General features: G+C 39.2%; 2 protein-coding genes and 1 long non-coding RNA gene across 10 annotated transcripts in view; 1 reads left to right on the forward strand and 2 right to left on the reverse strand.

Annotated features, from left to right (window-relative positions):
• The window catches only part of TTC27 (tetratricopeptide repeat domain 27), a 113,704-nt gene extending 113,461 nt beyond the window's left edge, over positions 1-243 (reverse strand). The window contains exon 1 of one of the 3 annotated variants that reach the window (XR_015283517.1): positions 1-243. Coding sequence is in view for 2 of the 3 variants with exons in the window: in XM_086878082.1 (XP_086734208.1) it covers positions 1-88 (88 nt within the window). In the remaining variant the exon portion in view is untranslated. The other 2 variants (XM_086878082.1, XM_086878083.1) reach the window with 2 other exon arrangements.
• Positions 225-23,002, forward strand: part of LOC111926969 (uncharacterized) — a 25,661-nt gene continuing 2,883 nt past the window's right edge. The window contains exons 1-3 of one of the 6 annotated variants that reach the window (XR_015283519.1): positions 273-632; positions 3,705-4,044; positions 22,343-22,438. Coding sequence is in view for 2 of the 6 variants with exons in the window: in XM_086878085.1 (XP_086734211.1) it covers positions 288-632; positions 3,705-3,965 (606 nt within the window). In the remaining 4 variants the exon portion in view is untranslated. Of the gene's footprint in view, positions 633-3,468; positions 3,573-3,704; positions 5,665-20,349; positions 22,439-23,002 lie in introns of those variants that run through there. The other 5 variants (XR_015283518.1, XR_002863309.2, XM_086878085.1 and 2 more) reach the window with 5 other exon arrangements.
• Positions 4,270-14,683, reverse strand: LOC147654945 (uncharacterized). Its single transcript, XR_015283521.1, has 3 exons — positions 14,594-14,683; positions 10,579-10,741; positions 4,270-6,137 (listed from the first exon to the last, which is right to left on the reverse strand). It is a non-coding gene; the product is annotated as an uncharacterized LOC147654945 (long non-coding RNA).

Raw genomic sequence — 23,002 nt, forward strand, 5'->3', positions numbered from 1 at the left:
CTGCGGCCGCGACTTCACCCTGCTTCCACTCCAGGGACTCCGCGGCGCTGAGGAAGCCCCTCAACAGGGCGCGCTCCAGGGCCAGCATGGTCCCGCCGCCCGGGCCCGCCCCGCTCCCCGACACCGCCTCGCTCGCTGCCGCGACCCCCGCGCCCACAGAGCCCTCAGCCCATGTGCGGGCAGCGGCCGCAGGGAGCCGCCATGACAGCGGCGCGGGGCACGCCGGGAAGGCGCGCGGGCCCCGCCCCGCCTGGAGCCGCCGGTGTGAGGGGGGCGCGGGCAGCGCCATGGCCGGGAGGAGCCTTCGCCTCCGGGGTGGCGGTGATCCCCAGGCAACAGCTTGTGAGGGAGCGGGGGTGGGCCCAGGCACGCGTACGTATCCATATGGAGTCTGTCTGGGCGTGTTCCTGTGGAGAGTCACCGAAGGGGTCGGGTTAGAAGGGAAGACGGTGGGTCAGCAGGTCCAGCCTCCATCGTCCAGGCTCCCTGCTCAAGCAGGGTCATGCCAGAGCACATGGCACAGGATTGCATCTAGACGGTTCTGGAATGTCTCCAGTGAGGGGGACTCCACAGCCTCTGTGGGGAATTTGTTCCAGTGGTCAGGCAGTAAAGAAGTTCTTCCTCACATTCAGGTTGTGAAAAACGAGGTTCACATATTTTTTTTAATATAAAATTTAAAAAGTTTAATGGACAATTAGGAGATAGAAATAAAGTAAAATGTACAAATACGGCCGGGAGCCTCAGCATTCAGCCGAGAGAGCGCACCTTACTAACAAAGGATTGTCCCTTAAAAACAGAACCCTATTACATATTCATTAATTCTTATGCATGATTCAAACATTCCTCTTAAGTTTTAGATGTTCTTTTGTTTAGTTTTAACTCGCCCCCTCCCCAACAGATCAATCTTCTTGGCTCTGCTGAGTCTTACGTTCCCTGATAGCGGAGGTTCAATAAATTCCTCCCTTGGAGCACTGGTCACTGCTGTCTTCATCTGGATAAGATAATCTAAGAATGGAGGGGAATTTCTGACTATCTTTTGTCTCTGGGATACATGGACCAAAGCAGTTTTTTTATTTTAATACCATGCCACAGCCTAACATATATATGTATTATATCACTATTTTTAAGTTTCATCAATAACAGAAATAGAAGAAACTATATGAATACAGAAAAGTTGTCCAACATCATATACATAACATTCATTTCAATATTTGCTAAAAGACAATAATATAATATGTATCTATAACAAGGTGGAGCTTCCTGTGCATCAGTTTATGCCTGTTGCCTCCCATCCTGTTGCTTGGCCCCACTGATCACAGCCTGGCTCCATCCTTTTGATTCCCTCCCTTCAGATATCTATACATCCTCTTGGAGAATCTTCTGGGATCCTAGACAGGTGCAGGCAGAGGTGTCCAGCACTCAGGGAAGGCAGGTCAAGATCAGGCTTTGGTCTATCCTGGTGTTAATTCCAGCACCTGTCCAAACACAAGGTTGATAATATTAAAATTCCTGTAATGAGATTTTGTGCTTTTTCTTTTCAGGAAAAACCAGTAAAGTAACATTTTCTGTGAATAAATAGTTGCTAAATAGAATTCCTTGGTAAAAAGAAGGAATATTTTGCTGTCTTCCTCACCTCTTCCAGTTCCCCCAGTGAGTGTGGTTTCAGCCTTACAGTTCAGTTCTGGGAGCATCTAGAAATATCTGGAAGCTGCAGCAGGAATGTGGGCAGGAGTACCCCTGGCAGGAATTGGTGCACTCCTCCCTGGCACTGGGCTGATTGTTACTGCTGATGTAAAAGATGGTTTGGGATGTTTGTCAGTTGCCACAAACTTACTGAAATCTGCTGCTTAAGTTTGCTTCCCTAAACTACTTGAAGAATATACATTTATTTCTCAAAGAACAATCCATGCACTTTGTTTGCATGTAAGGATAGCTTCTGCCAGATGGCTCAAGGGACGGGAAGTCTTTGCAGGACTGTGTAGTGCAGAGTCAAGATTTTATCATAGCGCTGCTTATTATTTCTAAGCAGGAAGTAGATAATCAAAATTTCTGATGCAAGAGATTTCAGAGAATAACCTTCATCTTTAACTTTTTTCTGAGAGTGTAAGAAAATTATCCAACTAGAACATGCTACTGTGGTAACTGAACTATCACATTTAATATCACCTTACAAGATACCTGTGCTGCTGTATTGATGCAGTATTTATCTTCTGCTGCAGGATTTTTTTCCTAAAGCCTTTTGAAACAGATGATCTTGTGGACTACCAAAAAACCTGCTAACTGTAAAAACAAGATTTTGTAAGCTTCAAGCAGTTAATATTAGCATAGATTTATTCTTATGACATTTTTAACTGTGAGCTGCTGTTTGTAACAGCTGCTGTTACATGATTTTTAAACTGATCCTGAATTCTGTGTGCCAGGTCTCTGGTTCTGCTAGGGAAAGAAGCAATTGTGGGCCATTTTTGAGCAGGAATAGATTTGCTATTTGAGGACTGGGGAAAGGGGAGGAATTGTCAAGGTAAAACCGGCTCATTGGTATACCAGGATGAAAATTGGCAGGAGTGTACAACCAAACTTCTGCAATTCTAAGGTGCAACAGTTGATGCACCTGGTGAGAGGAGGGGAGATGCAAGGCTCATATTGGGGAGTTCTATCGGTTTTTCTTGCTTTGGCTCTATAAGTTCAGTCAAGTTACATCCCACTAGCCATTTGGTCTCTGTGATTCATCATATTTAAGCTTGCATCATCTTAGTTACAGTATCAGCAACTTCAAGCTCGTTGCAAATTTGGGGGGCCCAGTAGACTTGAGCTAAATGTTCAAACTATTCTTGGGTTTTGCTGAGTTAATGCACAGGCCCTCACTCAGGAGGGTGCGTCCCTCAGAAAGCTCCCGACATATCTATGGCTTTTCCAGTTACATTTGCAATTTAAAAATAAACTTAGACTTGCAGTCTCAAGGTGACAAGGGCAAAAGAATGGCAATTATTACACAGTTCCACCCTCCTAGCAGGTGGCACAGATATGGACATGATGCTTGACATGGGCTGTAGCTGCTTCACTGCAGTCACCAAGGAGTGCTGCATCCCTTGAGTCTCTCTGACCACTTGGCCAGCTTAAGCTCTTGCTTCACCAAACCCCAAAGAACAAAAGCATTGGGCAGTCAGTGAAGTGGAAGTAGAAAAGCTGCATTTCAAATGTGGTAAAATAGTTGAGGCTAGGGAATTCTTCTCTTCCTCACAACTTCGTAAAACAGTAACAGTTAGTGTAGGCCACTGCACCAGAAGAAAAGAATGATTCAAACCACTCTTTGGGAATGTAAAATTAAGAACATGGCCAGTTGCAAATAACCCTGGACAGCTCTTCTCTGGTATTGTGGCAGCCCTTCTAGAAGCAGACATTAATCTTCATTAGTCATTTGGAAGATACTATATATTAATTTTACTGCATCTCTTTTTGTATGGTATCCAGGATCAGTAAATGAGTAGAAGAAAAGGAAGTAGGTCTCCAGTAAATACATACGTCTGTAAAACACAGCTGTAATATTTGAGGTGCAGTCTTCCCACTTGTAATAGGTTAGTTTTTCTAAAATTTAGCCATTAAGTAGAAAATCTATTGTCATTCCTGATGTCCATGAAGAAGTATTTGCTGACCATTTTGCAAATGTTGCTCTGTTTCTTCTTTTTTCTCCATTTTTGTCACATCAGAATGGTGCTGCTGCTGGGACATCCCCATGTGGCCGTGTTGGCACGAGACTGGCGGGTTCATCAGGAAAACGGACTGTGACAGGCAGCAAACAACGGAGGGGTGATGAGTTCCTGATCTGGAGATCCCAGCTGAATCCTCACTACATTGTCTGTCACCAGGGAAGAGCAAAGCTCTTGGATAGTCAGCTCCAATTGTGCCTGAAAATCACTCGCAATCATGCTTTTTATGTTTGGCCTCCAAAATTTGGGACATCTCTGTGACTTTGGACTTAAGTAAGATTTGGTGCATGACTTAGGGAATAAGGACCATTGGTCATTCCTGGTTTCTATGTAAGATTTGGTGAGTTCTGTGGAAAAAATATGGCACGTCATTTTAATATAGAATATTCCATGTGAATCAGCAGAAGATACCAGATATGGGTTTGTGACTATTTTTATAAGTCTATAACAAGCAGTTCTCTTCATCTTTCTGTCTTAGATTCTTAAAAACATGAGCTCAATTGTTACATTATTAGACACTAATGCATTTGATGCAAATTGGATTCCAGAATTGTTTTAGTTCTACAGAATAATCACCAAACTTAGATGTTACAAGGTACCTTCCAGTACAATTTTTATAACTAATTAGCATGAAGGATTTAACAATGGTATTAGCTTAAATGCTCTGTGTTGATTTGTAATGACAGGAACACAACAAGGGACATTCTGCTTGATGAGAAGGGTATTATCCTAAAAACTTCCCATTGCTCACAGCTTTGCCAAATAGCACAAATACCACATTTGATGTTTTCTATTTAGAAAATGTCCCTTAGCTTGGACTTCTAAACAAACTAGGTGCACTTTCTCTCTATTTTTAAATAGAGGCACAAAAACATTTGTTCCTGTATTTTCTACTCATCTCTGAAATGTGTATTTTGGATGAGGAGGTATGTTGTGACTGGGAGCATGGTGCCCTGTAAGTCAGAAAAGTAGTTTTCACCGTCTCAGTTTGAATTTGTTTAAGTAAAAATTAAGCATAGCTTTGCAGTCTGATAGAATTATAATAATAGAGGTATAGAATTTACGAGAACTATATGTTAAGGCAGGAGGCCTCATATTCTGGAAGTGTCTGGAAAAGATAGAAATCCAATTGTTCTAGTGAATTTAATCTGGATAATCACTTGTACAATACTTACAAGCAGTTGATGTTTTATGGTAATTTCAAATGTTATTTTGGACAATACGGGACATCACTGTGGATGCTGATGCTATTGGTTCTCCAAAGTTTGAGGTAGGCAAAACTGCAAATGTTAGAAGTTGCAAAGAAAAAGGTTCTAGGAAAATAAATAACTAGATTATTATGGAGGGAAGTAGATGGAGAGAGAGTATTCACACTTAAAACAGCAGTAGATCTCAATGTCCTTCAGCAACCACAAATCTGTGCTGAAATGATTTCTCATATTCTCCATCATGAGTTTCTCCCTAAATCTTTGAAACTACTAGCTTCTTTGAGGATTATCTGTCCTGGCAAGAAAAACAATAAGATAAATGTTCTCTTTCAAAATCTGCCTCAACACGCTTGTCAATATTTACTATATATTTATAACTTGACACGGTGAAGGATTGATGAGATCATTACAGTGGATTAGGATGACTCATTTCCCTGTCCTTCATGACTGCTTCTGCTGAGCTCTTTACTTCTCCTGAATGCCCAAAGGAGAAACTCTGACGTGTTCTGAGCAGACTTCCAGAGAATTGGAAGAAATCAATCCATTCTTTTACAGTCCTTGAAGATGTCCAAAGGATTCTTCAAGTCTAACATCTTCTGTGTAAAACCAGCACTCAAGTGATGTTTCATTCGTCTTGCAGTTGTTAATCATTAGACTCCACAAACATTAGGAAATCTGTTTGTGTCATTCACAATCTCTTACTTTCCACAGGCAAAACTCTTGGTATCAATAAAATCAGGCTTTGGCTTTCACTGGTAATTTCTGTACAATCTTTCAGATCCTATGGTACAGTGAGTGGTACCATATCCCAGTCCTCTTCCAGGTTTCTTGTGGCAAGTAGGATGAAAGTAAGTTCCTATAGGTTTTCCAAATGCTCTCAGCAGCAGAATTATGCCTTACTTTTGTGGCTGTAGGAAATTCTTTCCTCTTTCTGATGTTGTAGGTTTAGGAACATTCTGGTAGGGATATGACTAGAAATGCTTATGATGAGGAAGCACTTTTTATACCGACTGTGTGCCTGAACTCTGCTGATATATTTACACATCCATTCAGTTCAAAGACTGACTGTAGCAATTACTAGGGAAAATAGATTAGGAAATAGTAAGGGATCAGCCCGTGTCTACAGGTTAGTTTTGTTCTGCCATGAAATAAGCTGCAGAGCACTGTGATCATACTTTGAAAAGGAGGGTAAGAAAAACTCTCATGTTGTTCTCAACCTGTTCACCTGAAAGAAAAACAGTTGCTTTAGACTTACATTGTATCTCAGAGGAAGAGCTTTTATTGTTTAGCTTTATAAGTGAAAAAATTACTAAGAACAAAACAGTTCTGTTTTTTGGTCCTTATCTACTCCTAATTTTAGGATATTTGTCTGAATTGCCTAAGGCTCTTTTCCACTATATAGTACTTCTAGGTCTCCTGAGGAAGAATTACCTGAAACAAATACAGATATTTTACTAACGAGCAAAAGTTGTTTAAATCCATATTTGCAGTAACAAAATTAAAAAAGAAAATAAAAAAATCTTACAAGAAAGTTGTTAGAGACATAGGAGTCTATCGAGCTGGAGAATACTTTTTTGTCTCTGTATGGATTCACACACAGCAAAAATATGTTGGTGGTCTGACATTCCAGAGTGGCTTTGAATTGTCTGAATCACAGAACTGCATCATAATGACTCATTCTCATTGCATACTGACATCCCTGCTGGGAAAGAGCTGCTCTCTCTCCCTTGTAGCAATTTCACTTGGCACATTTTTGTTTTCTCCTCCCAATGAAGTTTCTGTCCTAACAGACATCTACAGTGGAGCTTCCCTTCTTCAAGAAGACAGGCACTGTTTTGCAGGTGCAGCAAGTAATTTATTGCTCTATTAGAAGGAAGTATTTGTTCCTCCAAATGGAAAAGGAATATAAAATCCTACTGACTGTTTCTAGGGACTTTGCTATAACTGAATTCCTTCCAATGCCAACACATGAGAGGATAACACAAGCAAAACTCTGATTTGTGCTGTTTGCATGTGCCTTTCCTTTATAGATGTAACATCTAAACCCTTTATGTTAATCCTTATAAAACAATCTTGTGTGCAGCCACCAAAAGAAAAGCCTTTCTAAAACAAGATGATCAGCCAGTGCTACAAATTCTTTGTATTCATTTTCATTCAGCTCAGGATGAAATGGTACATATTCCCAAGGCACACATAGAGGAGATCCTTCACTGTAGATGAGATGAGGCATCTCATCTACAGTGTAGATGAGGCATTGTGTTTTCAGGGCAGATCTCCAAATTTATGCCGAGGGCAAGGGGAAGAGGACTCAATATATACTTTTTCCAGAAATTGTGATGATTCCCATCCTCCTCCCATGCTTATCATCCTCTGTAACCTTAGTGACATAGTGGGTGATCTGACCTTCCACAAAGTCACTAGAATTGTTGCTCACTGCATTTTTCACAAGGACTTTTCAGGTGAAAGTTAGTATTACTGCCAAATTTTTGTCAGCACACTTGGGGTAAGAGCATATGACTTAATGTCTGGCAAAAGTCCCACAGGATTTGCTTCTGAAAATTGATAAGCCCTCACAAGTTGAGGAGAGATCAGGCCAAAGAGGCATAATCAAGTGCCCTCCTGAATAAAAACATCCTTTCTTAGAACTTCCAAGGAATATATTTTGGGTCTCTGCTGCTACCTGTGTCTTGATAGTGCTCTTAGATCTTGTCCAGACCTATTTTTTTTTAACTCAATGAAGCCATATCTTGACTTTTTTACCTAAGAAATTGAAGCTTAGGGTTTTTTATTCAAAGTTTCTTTTGGAGTTGGCAGTAATTCTAAGGCTGAGCTATACAGTCGTCATTCCCATGCTGGATGCCCACATGCCCTTTCAACCTTCAATGCAGATAAACTTTGTAAAAATGGTTAATTTTTCCTTTATTGTCACATAATTCTTTTTAGAACCTATTTATGTATTCTTTCTTCCACCAAGAGCTTTGTTGAAGCGATGAAACATTTTTAATTAATGCATTACATTTTAATGATTTGTTTTCTAAATTGCTGCAATCAAGTATGATAAATTCACTGAAGAAATTTTAAGCTAGTGTGTCTTCACAGGACCTGTGCTCAGAAACAGATAAATCTGGATTTCTTGACCCTTAGGAATAGGTCTATTTGTTTTGGAGTTTTTCTGACAATGGATAAAGAGTTAGGAAAACAGAAGGTTCTTTTCAATTTCTTAGCTTATTTCTTTCCTGTTAATCAGTAATTCTCGGGTTCTCTCTGTTTTCTTTTCAATAAAATGCTGATATTTTCTTTATGAACTAGCCTCTAAAAAAAGAGTTCTTACGGTATTTAGTCAAAAAAGGGAAGTTCACGATAGTCTTCCCATTTGTAAAAAGTTGCTGTAAAAAAGACACACAATGTTCAGCACACACTTGGACTTTTGTGGTCATCTGATGCTGCAAGCTTTGCCTAAATGATACCTGGATGAAGGTTTTTCCTTGTGCTTTTTTCTCCTTTGAAGTTTTTCTCTGAGCCACGAATTGCCATGATATGAGATGGCTGCATTCACTTTTGATGATGATAAAATGCACATTGTACAGAGTATGCCGGCATAACTTTCATCAGTACAGACCTTTCCTGGTCTGCTCCATTGAAGTTGTAGCCAGGAAAAGGGGGACAAGATCTGTCATGGATGGTTGTGATCTGATAAATAGATTTGAAACCATTGTGTCCCATTTGCAGTGCTGCTCAATCATACTGTAAGACTTTTAAATGATTTTGGAAAAATTATTCAAAACATTTAGTCAAAGGCTTCTCAAAAAAATCCCAATAACAAAAATGAACCTTTCCTCCTCTTCTTCCTCTGCTGTTTTAGCTTGTTGCCTCAGCCCCCACTCTTCTCTCAGGCAGAGCCCTAAAATGAGTAATAAGTCTCACTGTGGGAATGACACCTGCATGACCTTAGGAAGATGAAGCAGAATTACAGCTTTGATTGGAAACAGCTGCCACTCTCTTTTTTTTACAGTTACATATTATTCAGTCTTAATGGTGTTTCATCTACTGAAATAATGCTTTATTAATTTCCTATAAACTTAGCAATGTAAGCAGCCATCGTGTGTTGCTTTCCTTCTTTTCTGTAGATATATTTTTTGATAGTTGAATTTAGTTTGCAGAGTTGACATTGAGACTGGCTGGTGTGGAGCCAGATTTTGATAGCATCACAGCGTGTTACAGGTCAGGACTTAATTTAGTCTGGCTTCTAGTGTGGATGGATTCTCCTGTAATGTCATCTTTCTGCTTCTGACATAGAATAATAGCTAGTTCTATTTACATCTCATTTTCAAGCCACAAAATTCCTGCTAGTGCCAAAAAGACAAAAAAAAAAGCAGAGTTTAAAAGATAGTGCCCTTGCTATAGTTCAGTTGTTTCTGGAAGAATGGAGATGGTGTTGGGGGCTTCGGTTTTGTCCCACTAGCTTAAAACTAAGTAAAAGTAAGATAAGGCTTTTATCCCTAAGTCACCTGATTAGTGTAGCAGTACAGGTTTATTACATTGTGCAGCCCTCCAGTTTCTAACTTAGAATGGTTTGGGTCGGAAGGGACCTTAAAGATCAAGTTCCAATGCCATGACCACAGGCAGGGACACCTTCCACTAGACCAGATTGCTCAGGGCCCCGTTCAATCAGGTCTTGAACATTTCTTACTTGAATTAATTACTTGCTGAATTTCTGAACTTAAAGGAATCTGCTTCAGGTATTTAATATGTGAAGCCTGAATTTTGAAGAGCTACTGGTCCTTATTAGAGAAGTTACACCTAGCCTATACTTGTAAGCAATATTGTCTCTTTTTTGGTTTTAATCGTGTTTTCCCCCTTCTTCTAGTTCCTTACCTATCCTTGAAATGATTTTTTTTTCCTTTAAGTCCTTCTTGACAAAGTAAGAAAATGCATTTTCTGTGTGTGTGTCTCCCTCAGTTAATAAGCCATACTGGCCCCCATTTCCAACAGTCAAGTTTCTGGTGTTTCCAGGTTTATAATCACTTATTTCGGAGCTTTGCTGCTGGCTTTGTTTTGTAGTATTTGTATTATCTTCTCCTTAGTGCTTATTGGGATTTGAGCTTTATACAAATGGGATCTTTAATCACCTTTTTTTGGCATCTCAACATCTTGAATTAATTTAAGCAGATGAAAGAGATCAATAGGTAAGGTCTTAAATATCCTTGATAGCCAGATGCTCCTGTATTTTGCATGCAGAAATCTTCCATCTGCTGTCAGGTTGACAAATGAACCGAGTTTTGAATGTGTCCCCTGTTTACTTTAATGGCTGAGCATTCAGAGATTCCAAACTCCGTGTTCTGTCTCTGCATTGAAGTGCATAGGCTTAAGTGCAGGGAAGATTCATGTTCATTATGTAGTACATGTCTGATTTAGATGTGTAAAACAGTTAAATCAAATTGTTATTGTTAAAACATTTTTAAGTAACTTCAGAAAAATTGTAAATGCAAAATGTTTTAACTGCTTCAGACTTGCACAAGTGGCACTGGGGAGAGGAAGATGAAAAGCTTATTTCAGTAGCTGACTTTTGATCTCTGGAACTGAAAATGTAATCCTTTGCCACCTGTGTTCCTTAGCATTATTTGTTGAATTTGATATGAAGTTGCTATAAATCAAAACTTTCTTACCTTGGCGTGTACAGAGATATTTTAGTTGGTCTTAGATATCATTGCAGTACTCCAGCCTTTCGAGAACGAGCTTAAAAAATTCTATAGGAGGTACTCTATAGCATTTGTGCTTGTGACTGGGATCAAACTACACACCCCATCCTGCTGTAGGGAGGTCCCACACCTGGAATGTACAGAGTACCTGTTGTCACTCTGTCAAGCCTAGTGATTGTTGACACACAAGTTGGAATGTAATACAGCACGTGACAGCAAAATTTGAAAGACATTATAAACTAATCTTATACTACTAGAAGAGTGGTTGTAATATTCAATACATTACATACCATAAAGATTTCATTGTTGCTTAATGACTTAGAAATACAAAAATAAGTAAATCCCACAGGCCTAAGCACAGCCAAAATCTCTGCCAGCATCCAGTTTGGAAAGATGTCATTTAGCCTCGAGGAAGAAGTCCTGCCAGCAGCTTGGACTAAGAGTGTTCAGACTCACTGCCTAAATAAATGGGCAGTAGACTCCAGACTCCATTGGATGATGGCAACACAAAAATATATTAACCAGCCCTAGTGAGATAATGCCAACATCTTAGTTCTGCATGTGACTGAAAAGAAAGAGAACACTATACATGAGGGGGCAAAAAAAAGTTCTCCAGCCCCTTTAGTACTGTCCTTATTAGCCTGATTTCCTAGGTAAAAGCAGTCTATGCAGTCTTGGTGACTGCCCTCAGTCAAGACACTCAGAAGACACTGGGATCATTCAGCCAAACTTAACAGAGATGTAACTTGTCTCTAAGATTATTAAGATTTTTATAGGTTTGTGAAAAAGCTGTATAGATAAAGAGAAGAGAAAGGTAACAGTTACTGTTTTGATCCTGCATGAAAACTTTTATATTATTATGTAAGAGAATTCAGCCTTAGGAGGGTAAGGGGTGTGGGAGAGGGAACATTAAATGCCCTGAGAGCAGAAAAAGCTTCAGCCGTAGCCTGCAGTCAGCTGAGGCACAAATCAGTCGGAGGCCACACTCATGAACTGTTCTGTATTCAAAACTCCTCATTTATTAGTTGTGGCACCGTGATCCTTAGCACTACTGCTTATAGCACTCACACTTGGAAACTGTTTACTTCTCCCAGTAAATTTTTCTGTCTCCTAAATTCTCTTTGCATAATGTAGGGTTCTTTTGTCCTTAGACCTATCACTTTTTTCCTGGCACCCATGATACAACTCCGCTGCCAGTGGCAATGCAAGCCACTGTCATAACTCACTTTTGTCCTGTATTTCAGTTAGTGGTATAACTTTATTTCATGACCAGGTTACATTTAAATCTCCTTTTCATCAATAAAAATGTGCAGCTTAAAATCTCCAAATTTCAGTTCTAAATCAGAATTTGTTTCTATAATTCATGCTAGTGTTTTCTGGGGAAGAAGAGGAAGGTGATTCTGGTGTACAGTGATTTTCTTCATAAAGCTCTCCTGTCTCAGTGATTGCGGTGTTAATCACAGTCACTATGCTCCAAACTTTCTAACACAGGGAATGCTTTGCTACAGGTTACTAGCAGAGTCCTGAAAGAAAAAAGCAATCTAAAATAATACTAGCTAAAGTGAAAATGTGAGAGGGAGAGATGAGAAAGGCTTGACATTTTCTCTGTTGAGTCAGATTTGCCAAAATCCTTGGATTGTGAAGTTAACAATGATTTTCTTTTGGCATCTTCTTAATTTCACTTGGGATGGAATGTATATTCTTACTGAAATACCATTGATTAACAACAGGACTTAATAGGGGTGTATGAGTAAGATATGTAGCATCATCTGTGATCATGAAGTTTATCATTTAAATGAAAAAAAAAAAAGGGAAAAAATGAAATAGCTTCATAAAACAGCCTCACCACACCTGCCTTTTCAAAGAACAGCTGGATGTTGCCATTAAATTCTTATATTTCAATGAAATCAAAATTTAGTGCTACCACATGGACACCTTCATGGCAGCTCCCAGCTGCAGCAGGACTGACTGCTTCCCTCTCACGTTTAATGCTTCCTTGGGACCCAGAAACAGCTGTGAAATCCTGGAACAGAGCTTCTTTAAGAAAGGCATTCCTGTTTCTCACTACTTAACAAGTTACAATTTTTAAAATGCTAGTGGGCAAGGCTTCAGTCTCCGGACTGAGGGTAGAATTTTCTTTTTTAGAGCAATTGTAGCAGATTAAAGCAAATCAGAAATAGCCATGTTTAAAGGATTTTCCTTCAAACATTTATTTACAAAATTTTCTCTCAGCCATCAGAGCTAATGGTGATAGTGTAAATCAAGTACAAAATATTTTGTTGTTGCTTTTCTGTAAAAAAAGCCCTAAAGCAAATGATAAGCATAAGATATTACCACTCTTCAGCTGCAAAACTTGCACAACTCCTAAAAAGTTTGTAGCCAGCTTCACATTTTAAGCCAGGAGAATTCATGGTAAGAATGATTTTAAGTGACATTGAGAACCTCTGAAAGAACCCACCAAGAATTTGGGGGCAGCCAAGCTTTTCTCCTCCTTGTCCTCTGTACAGCAAAAAGCAGCAACCATGGCCAAAAATAACCATGGAAAAAGACATACTGTGGAAAACTCCTGTCTCTTGAGGACTCATACAGAAGTTGTTTGCAGAATATGACTAAAATGTGAGTTAGGTGACTTGTTTTTCCTTTTTTAAAAAAATTCCCAAACCCAGATATTCCTCTTTTTATCACTTTGTCATCCTAATGAGTTTATCTATATACCAGATGTAAAAGCAAGACACATTCAAATACATGTGCGAGCAAGGAACCTGATTCAATATACAAGAATAGCCTAAGAGACATGTAAAGGATCAGCCCTTGGAAATAATGATCTCCCAGTCTTCATCATTTCCCTAGGCATGAGTGAATTCACATCCTCTGTAATTTATGACTTTTTCAAGAAGATGGAGTAAAATGTAATTGAAATTTAAACAAAGCCAATGTAAAAGCTACTGCAGCAGCAATTCCACAGGGTTTTGGGTTGTTTTTTTTTTTTAGCACATACTCCAGCACTATTGTAGCCAGATATCTGCTCTTGGAAAATTTTACAGCTTTCTCAGGTAGAATAGCTGCCTTTGAATTCTCTTACAGTTTTTGCAAATGATCCTCATCCTCATTGTGAAATGGTTAGTTAAGAGGCAAAAGACATGTCTCTGGACAAATATTGCCTTGTGGTGCAGGACACTGTTTCCATGTATGATTCTGGAAGCCAGTAGATTCAAATGTGAGAAATTTGGCAAGTTCAGCACAGGATAATCTTTAAGCTATGAGTAGCTTAGATAAAGCCACAGGATGAAATAAAACAAAAAATAACTTCTCTTAAATGTGACTCATCTGCATTCAGTCCATGTAAGGAGACAGTGACAGCTTTTTCTCTGATGTTGACAATGCAGTTCAATGCCACGAGCTTGAGCTCTGCTTATGAACACTGCTCACATAACAGAGTACTTGCAGTTTTTTCAGTTTCTAGATATATTTTTAATAGAAAACATTTCAACAGCAGTGTTGAAGCTCATATGAATGAGGGATGAGGTACTTTCTTTTTGAATTTCCAAAGCTGTGTTGCTGTTTGTTCATATTAGGGTTGTGCCTCTGATAGATCCTTCTGTTCCACTCAGCGTACAAACACAGCATAAGAAGTTTGTCAGTTCCAGGGAAAGTCTGATTTCAGCACTGCAATCAAACTGCTTTGCTAACACATTGCCTGGGAAGTAATTTTGTAATTCTTAGTTGCCCATATTAAAACAGGGACCAGAAAATATCATCACACAGAAGATTTGGGTAGTAGTCCTTGCTACAGGGCTGGCAGGCAGCAGTAACCTCTGCTTGCTGCTCAGGGCTGGTGAGGTGGGAGAGGAGACAGTGGGGACAGAGCTGGCAGGGCAAGGCTGTGTCCCCTATAGTCAAGACCCACTGCCCACAGCACCTGAGCATGGCAAACCCACAGACCACAAAGCCAAATCAAGTCAAGAGCATCACAAAAACTCACCAGGTCTGAGGTCAAGCCAGCCCAGGGGTTCAGTTCAACAGAATCCAAGGCTATGGCAAAGACAGAACCCAACACCAGCTCAGCCTAGGTGAAGACTACTAGCCCTGAGCTGGGTTTAAATAATGCTCCTGAGCTCACAGGAACAGGTGTGTGTGAGTGTGTGTGTGTGGAGCTGGTCAGGCTCGGTAGGACCAAGGCCTGTCAGTGCACTGGGGGTCCTGACAAGAACCCTTTCAGTGTTTAAGATGGGAAGAGTTGTTACAAGATACACTTGGAGATGCTGTGGAGAGCTGATGTAGTAAAAGGCAAAGAAAACAGCCTTTTCATAAGTCAGCTGCGTAAACAGCTGCATCTTGTCGGATTTTATCTTTTTAATGAAAAGATCTGAGTGCTACACAAATAACGGAAATTGCTGCAAACCCTCCATGTATTTACAATCAGGACATTGCAGGAGCTGTCATGGGAGATCCTGGAAAAGGATGAAAAGAAGAGTGCTGAGAAGTGGCATTGCAGACAAGCCTGGAAGGGTTTTGCTTTAGTTTGTCCATAATGCAGTGTGAAAGACGGATGAATGTGTTTGTGGAGGAAAGGGTAAACAGGCAATGGAAATGAACGTTGCTGTACCAGTTTCCATACATGTGTATTAAAAACTCATGTGCCCCTTGTTCAGGAGGTGATGATTAAGGGGAGAGAGGGGACATATAAAAGGTCTGATATGTTACTGTTACTGACAAGGAAAATAGTTATTAAAAGTAGCATTTTGGGCTGAGAGTCACATTTGGGAAGAACCTCTGTGTAAATTGTGGCACCTCTGCTGGCAGAGGCTAAGCATCTGGAGAGGAGGTTCAGTGGTTGGCCAAGACTCCTTTGAAGTCTGCTTTATTTCTTTGGAGTGCAATAGAATTTTTCAAGCAAATGAAACCTAGTCTGTGTTCCTTCCTCCCACACAGAATTTACATCCTTTTCTCTAAAACACCTCCTGTTTGTCTTGGAATAAAGAGCATTTCAGCCTCATAGCTCAAAACCAGGGCAGAAGGTGCCCTTGCAGAATTTAAATAGGACATCAGCATGTTGTCACCTGTAAGTGCAGTAGTTAGAGCAATTCTGTGGTGCAGTGACTGGGATGTCAAAAACAGAGAAGAGAGAAATTTTACTTCAGCAAATGCTGCATAGAACAGTTTTGCAAATTGCTTAACATTATTCATTGGCTTACTGCATTGCACCTGGCAGAAATTATTAGAGAGAGACACATATACAATGATTTAGAAAAAAAAATAAATATTTATTTCTGCATGTAGTAGATTGAGGGAATTAGAGGAAAGTTAAGATATCCATAGCTGGCAGGTTTAATTTGTCAGCTTTTAGCATGGCTTTAGAGGATAAGAGGCCTCAGTGTTACTTTAAAGCCCATAATATCTTTATCAACATCAAGGAGTACAGAAGTTTGACTACTCAGTTTTTTGAAGTAAACACAAACTTGACAGCTACAGTCTGTTCCTGCACTGAATGCAATATGGAGAATATGTGCATGCATTTCTCTTTTATGTTACCATTGTCATTAGCATTTGATTGTGACATTAACATATTGCTGAATTGAATCATTGTTTCGTTGTTACTGAATTGCATTTTATATTTTCTTCTTAAAAGGGGCAGAAAGGTGAAGAGCTTGAAAAATAATAAAATGGAACACATTGAGAGTCCATTTTAAGAAAAAAATGGTGAAGATTTTACTGTTAATCTAGAAAACACTGTATGAGTTAAGAGAACTGGACATCTGAACATAAGTCCTAAACACTAATTAAATAGCCAGGAGTGATGTGCCTCTCATTACCAGAAGACAACATTCTTTGAAAGACAGAAGTCAAGCATTGCATGAGCAGGGAGAATATAGAAGGGAAGGAACAAGGCAAACTTTGGAAAAGTTGATAGTAGTTTTTGCAGTGAGAGAAAGATAAATGAATGAGAAAAATCTATGAGCTGATAAAGGGAGTCATGCAGGGAAACAGCACTTGAGAATAAGTGCTTGAGTTTAAAATGTTTTAGTGGGAGGAATTAATAACTGAGTCAATTTTTTTGGATCTGGTTCTATTTTGAGTCTCTTGAGAGTCAGCAGTATAGATTATACCACCCAGATCCTGACTGATTGCTGTCAAGAGTTGTTCTCATTTAAGGAGGCATCCTCCAAGATGAGTATGCAGCTATAGATTAACCCCTTGATACTGCACTTTAATCTATTTCCTTTTCCCTGTATCAGCATTGAGAAATTATTGAAGCTCATCAGAAGGACAGAGACTGTGTCATGCCTGTCAGAACTAGGCAGGGCTATTTCATTTGATTTTGCTTTCCTGTCATGATCAGTGGGCTGGCATGCAAGTACAACTATGGAAATACAGTCTCCCTTTATGAGGGTAAGAACGGAAGGAAAAGGGAAAAATAAGATTTTTTCCCCCAAGGTGGTTGGTTTGTATTTTGATGTGTGATGTGGGAGGCAGTAGGATTCCTGGATAGTATGCAGAAGTATGGAAAAAGAAAGATTTTTGTTTATTTTCTGTGTGTATTCAGGAGGTTTTACTGGTGATATTTGTTTGGTTTGGTAATTTTTTGGTTTTGTTTTGGGTTTTGTTTTGTTTTCTGTTTTGGTTTTGTTTTTTTTCCCCCATATACTGTGTACTGAGGTTTTCTGGTGCAAGGTCATGCTAATTATATGCCCTACCCCAAAAATGTATTTCAGAGCCCATCTAGAGGAATTTAAATTGGTGAGCTAATTGAGCTGAATAAAAATTAATTAACCATGCCTGATAAAATAATTAGATAGTATTCACCAAGAAATTGCCTTTTTGTAGTAAATCACATTAGTTTAAGGATCTATTAAAAGATATACATTTTTTTGTTGTTTTGTTTGTTTGTTTTTGGGGTTTTTTTGTTAAACAGAGACAGAAGCTTAAAGTTATGAGGTAAGTTTGAAAACTGGCCAGGCAGAAGAGCTGAGGCTTTATCTGCATGGGCAGCTGAGCTGGCCAAACAGGTCAGTGCCTCTGAAAATGAGAGGTCTCAACACCCTGCCCTCCTGCCTTGCTTCCATCCACACTGCTCTGTGTATTCCTTGGAGGCTGCAGGTCCTGACAGGTTCCTCTTTCTTCAGGCAGCTTCTTGTCAGGTTGAGGACGACACTGTCACAGTGACAGCAGTGTTGGATGAGCACCAGAGCCCAGCTGGCAGCTCAGCTCTGGAGTGCTGGGGACCACCCCCATTCGTGCAGCAGTGACCTGCTGGATCAAGTCAGGCCATGTCACAGGGCTGTGTGCTGTGCTTCAGGATGAAATGGATAATTAGAACATTTAACCATTATGTTTAACATTGTACAGAAATTCTACATTTTACTGAAGTATATTCCCCAAAAAATTGCTTCTCCTTTGGAGTCAGGTGTTGAAGTAAAATTTGAACATGAGGAGGGACAAATAATGAACAAATCCATCCTTTTGAGTCTTAATTCTCTTTTACCCAAAGTAGGTGTTCTGCATGATGGTATTTGTTTCTTCAGGGTGTCTAATTTCTAAGTTAAGATACAAAAATCTCATGTACAAAAACTTGGCTTTAAAATTGCTGACTGGGAAGCTGAAAGAGCCTCAGCCCTGTGGGATCCATTTTAAGAGCTGGGTAAATGCTGAGGAGCTGTCCAGCCTTCCATTTTATCTGTATAGGAAATTGATGTTTTAAAAGGGACTTGCTTTTTTAATGCAGCTGTTCTGTGTGGGCTGTTGCACACCTCGGATTAGATCAGCTGTGTGCAAAGAGAACTGCTCTGCCTCACCCAGCAGGTCTGTAGTTATATATACCATGGCTACAGCAAGGGGGAGGGATTAAAGCTGTGGGAAACAGATTTTCATCTGTTTTCCCAGTACGTTTTTCATGTTTTCTCCAAAGGAATAAAAAAGAACAAATAGAAAAAAAGAAAATGTTTGAGTCAAACCAAAATGGGTAATTTCTTCCAAACCATGTCTTCAAATCTTACAGAGAGAAGTGGGGAGTAACAGTTTTGACTTTTCGGTTTGGTCCCAATCCTTCAATTTTCCATGATGCCATATATATATAAAATAATATACAGTATATAACAATATATTATATATATAATCTATATTAATATATTATATTATAACATATAATGATATATAATATAAATATTATAATGTAACAATGCTATTAATTAATATTAGTAACACTATTATTAATTATTATTAATATAATTATATAATAATATTCTATAATATACTTTATATAATATAATAATATATAGACAAATATATGTATATTTGTTCTACCTGGCCTCTGCAAGATTTCAGAAAATAGTTAAATAGTTGCAGTTTGGTTAAGGTAGAGGCTGTAATTCAGACAAGGTTGCTTGCTTTTGGAGGGGGAGAAATACAATTGTATTTCTCTCCTGTACTACTGTTTTGTAGTTTGAGGATTCTTATGCACACAGACAAATCAGATGCTAAGCTAATTTCAGTTTAAAGAATTTATGTGTTTGATTATATATATTATATCTATATATATAGCCCTAAATTTCAAAAACTATGCTTAATAAAAGGGAAGAAATTAAAACCTGTAATGTTAATTATTATTTTAATAATCTTTTACAAACTATTAGCTGGAGCTTGATTTTTATTCCAGAAAGGTTTTGGGTTCTTACTGCACCATTTTTAAGCTGTATGAATATTTTCTTAGTCTGTAAAACTGTTTCTGTGTCAATACATTATTTAGGTCTATTTAATGAAAATGAAAATCAGATTTTACTCTCTACCAAGTAAAACAAATCATGTCCCCTCTCTCCCCTCTCCCTGCCCCCCACAACCTTTAGTGCTAAACAATGTTCCAAAAAGAAAATTTATTATATCACCTATTTTGATTCTGTGACATCATTCTGTCATGGCAATGAAGTGATTTACATAGAATAATGTATCACCTCTGCTTTTAGACAAAATTAGTTTATGATGATTAATGGTTTTACTGCAAGTATGAGAGAACCTGGAAATGGACAGCCTTTTAAAAGTGAAACATGACCTATGCTCAATTTTCCTCCTTTTTATTTTCTTCAGTTACTGTAAAATTGTTTTGGTTGTGAGCAAATTAAAATGCAGAAATTATGTCTTGTAACTGAAGTAAGCTATAAATGCTGGAGTGTCCATGGTAACATCATTACAGAACTAGAGACAAAAGGGAGAAAGAAATCAGCTTGAAGCACAGAGTCTAAACCATTGTGATGGCAGGGGACTTGGATCACATATTCCATGAGGATTCAAAGTCCTCAAGGAAGGCACATGTTTAGTTTGGGGAAGAGCAGGCTAAAGGATGATCTCTCCTCCAGCTCTCCCTTCTGCTCACTATTGCTATGATTCTGCAACACAGCTGACTTTGGGCAGAGAACTTAGAATGCAGAATGGTCATATGAAATGGTGAAATAGTATTTTAACAGGAGAGCATGGAGCAAATCATCTTTTCTGATACATGCCTTAAAATGACACCTGAAACTTTTCCTTTAGCTTCATACAGAGCTGTATTTTTCCTTAGATATCATATAAATAATAAGTGATAAACCAAGGCCTAAGCTGAGAAGAAGATGCTGAATAAGAACCCTGAATTTTTTTATTTACATATGTTAACTGAACTAAAACCCAAAGGCCATTAAGGCAAAAGCTGTTCAACTATGGAAAAACTTAAATTCAGGCAAAAAGTAAACAGTGTTGTTTTTTTTCCAGGGGCCTTATGGAACAAAATCACTCTGCTAAAAGAAAAGCAAAGGTAGAGGTGAACACTGGCAATTTAATCAGCATGGAGACTTTGTATCAGTCACAAGATACAATATTTGAGAATTAATCGTTTCTGCATTGTGTGATACAAAATCAACGACACTTTGCTTTTGGACATTTAATCCCAGGCTGTGATGGATGCTGGGCACTGAACACTGTTCTCCTGCCTCAGTGGAGCCTTGGTGCCTTTCAGTGTGTTGAAATGTGTAAAATTAACCATCAGGGAAAAATAAAAACTGGATGAATTTACAGTCATGGTTTGTCCTCAGCGACATTGATTGGACAACTGTTTTTGAGGGCACACTTGGCAATGGAAAATAACTTTCCATGCTGTTTGATTCTGGGCATGAAAATGCATTTAAAAGTAAAGCAAAAATGTATTTGAGGTAGTGATTAAAAATACACAAGTCATACTAACATTTTCAGGAAGGCAGCAGTATCACAACAAGCATTTTAACTGTGTTATTTTTATTTAAATGATTGATCCAAACCTTCCATTAGGCATGCATTGAATTTTCTACTGCAGTTCTCTATATGTAATCTAGAAATTTCAGCACTGTCCCTCACTGACTACCAGTACAGGCTCTTGAGAGCTCTTCAAGACTGAATTTTCCTGACTTACACTGTTGTTTATCAGGAGCCATGTACTGTTGTTCTCCCATTCTTTGTTCAAATGGCTTGGTTTTTCTTCCGATACAAGTTATTGATGTTCAGTTCCCTGATGTGTGTTTGTTCGTCTGGCTACTTTTTTTCTAACATGAAAGATTTCCTTGGAGGGAGAGCTAGAAACAAGTGAAAGGAGGTTTAACACATCAGTAGGCAGTGCAGATACAAAAAGGATATTTTGTTCTTCGGCTTACCTTTGCTTCAGTCACCATTTGCTCTCATCAACAGCAATTGTTTCAGTCTGAGTGTACATAGTGTATATTTGTAGTGTGATTTGTTTTGGTTTCTTGACAGTGAAATTTGTATGGAGCTAAACCAATAGTTGGATGTAATTTTCAACTTGTTTTCCCTATTCTGTCAGATGGATCAGACTGTGTCTATCAGTCTCTTCATGCTGCTGGTGCTGAAGTCTCCCAGGGACCTGTACTGGAGCAGTGTTTCAGCGTCTGTGTGACAAGCCTGCACACTCTTGCCTTTAGTGACCATGAGGCAACTGGGAGAAGGGTAGAATTGAATCTGATTTTTTCCCCTCATCTGAGGTTTCTGTTATGCTCTGGGACGTTTCCAGAATCCCACACGCTATGGCAAAATTCAGCCAGCCAGATGGTCGCATGATTTCTCTTGTGACTGCTGCTTTGCTGGAGGCCAGCCCCTGTGAATCTATCACATCAAGTTTCTCTGGTTGAAACTGCCTCAAAATACAGTTGAGATTTGCAGCGTGACTATTTAGTAGCTGAGAAGATGGGTCCTGTTGGCAAGCACAGCATTTCCTTTCCAGCAATCCTGCTGCTGGCTGCCAGGTTTTGATGTGCCATGTCACCTCTGTTCCCTCTTGAATCACTGCCTCACTATGTTGCCAGCAAGCAGCTGCAAGGTTTGCAGGACAGCCTGAACTGTAGCTATAGCCAGCATGGAGGCAGGGACTCACATCCTGCAGACCATTCCCAGCCATTGTGCACAGGGATCTGGCACCCTGGATTCTCTAATGCGAGAATGCTGGTGCTTGGCTGGGCTGCTTGTACCTACGTGATGATGGTGGCCTTGTCACAACCTGAAGTCACCACACTGGTACCCCTCCTGCAGTGGTAAAGAGGTGCTGCTGTAGTCCAGGGCTAGAAATGTGCTGCACCAGAATCCAGCTAAGGCCACCTTCTTACTTATTTTTGCTTAAAATACTATAGAAATAAGTTTATTATTGAAAACTCTGGCATGAACAAAGACATTTTGACTGAAAAAGTTCTGGAAATTTGCATTAATGTGCTTATTCCTCATTTAGGTATGGGCAAATGCTTTCTGTGGCTGAAAACCTAGAATTTCAAGGTGAGAGAACAAGACTTCTGGAGACATCCAAACCATTGCTTAGGAGTAGATTGTAAGAAATTTTCTGTTGGTATTCTGTTTCTGAACCACATGATTGTTTTAATTTCTTAATGAAATCAGAAAATATGGAAAACCCTCCCCCCAAAGTTTTGCTTTTCCCATTTGCTCTCCTGGTAAATAAGCAAATCCTTAAAGAAACAACACAGAATCTTTACAGATGGCAGAAAGTGGTTTTTTTATCATGAGATTTTCAGTTTGTTTTAATTTTTCACGTTTGCACTCTAAAGGGTAAGTTGCATTAATACACTTGGAGAACTAAGCAGACCAGGTTATTTTTTGAGAGCCAAAACTTGGGCACTGAGGTGAGACCAGAGAAGAGATTGCAGCCTGCAGACATGACAGGTCACAATATGCAGAACTCTCTCAGTCAAGACAGAGAACTGTGGTTTGGGATTTGTTTTCTGAGCCTTTATTAAACAGAGCCTGTGGTGAGATTATTTGGGAACTCTGTTATAGTACTTCAATGGCTAAATTATGTATTTTCTGCACGCATGGTTTTGGAGAATAAAACAATGGCAACAAGCAAATCTCTGGAGAATTAAAATGTTTTTACCTG

This window comes from Cyanistes caeruleus, chromosome 2 (assembly GCF_971803275.1).
Source record: "Cyanistes caeruleus chromosome 2, bCyaCae1.hap1.1, whole genome shotgun sequence".
Classification (NCBI taxonomy): domain Eukaryota; kingdom Metazoa; phylum Chordata; class Aves; order Passeriformes; family Paridae; genus Cyanistes; species Cyanistes caeruleus.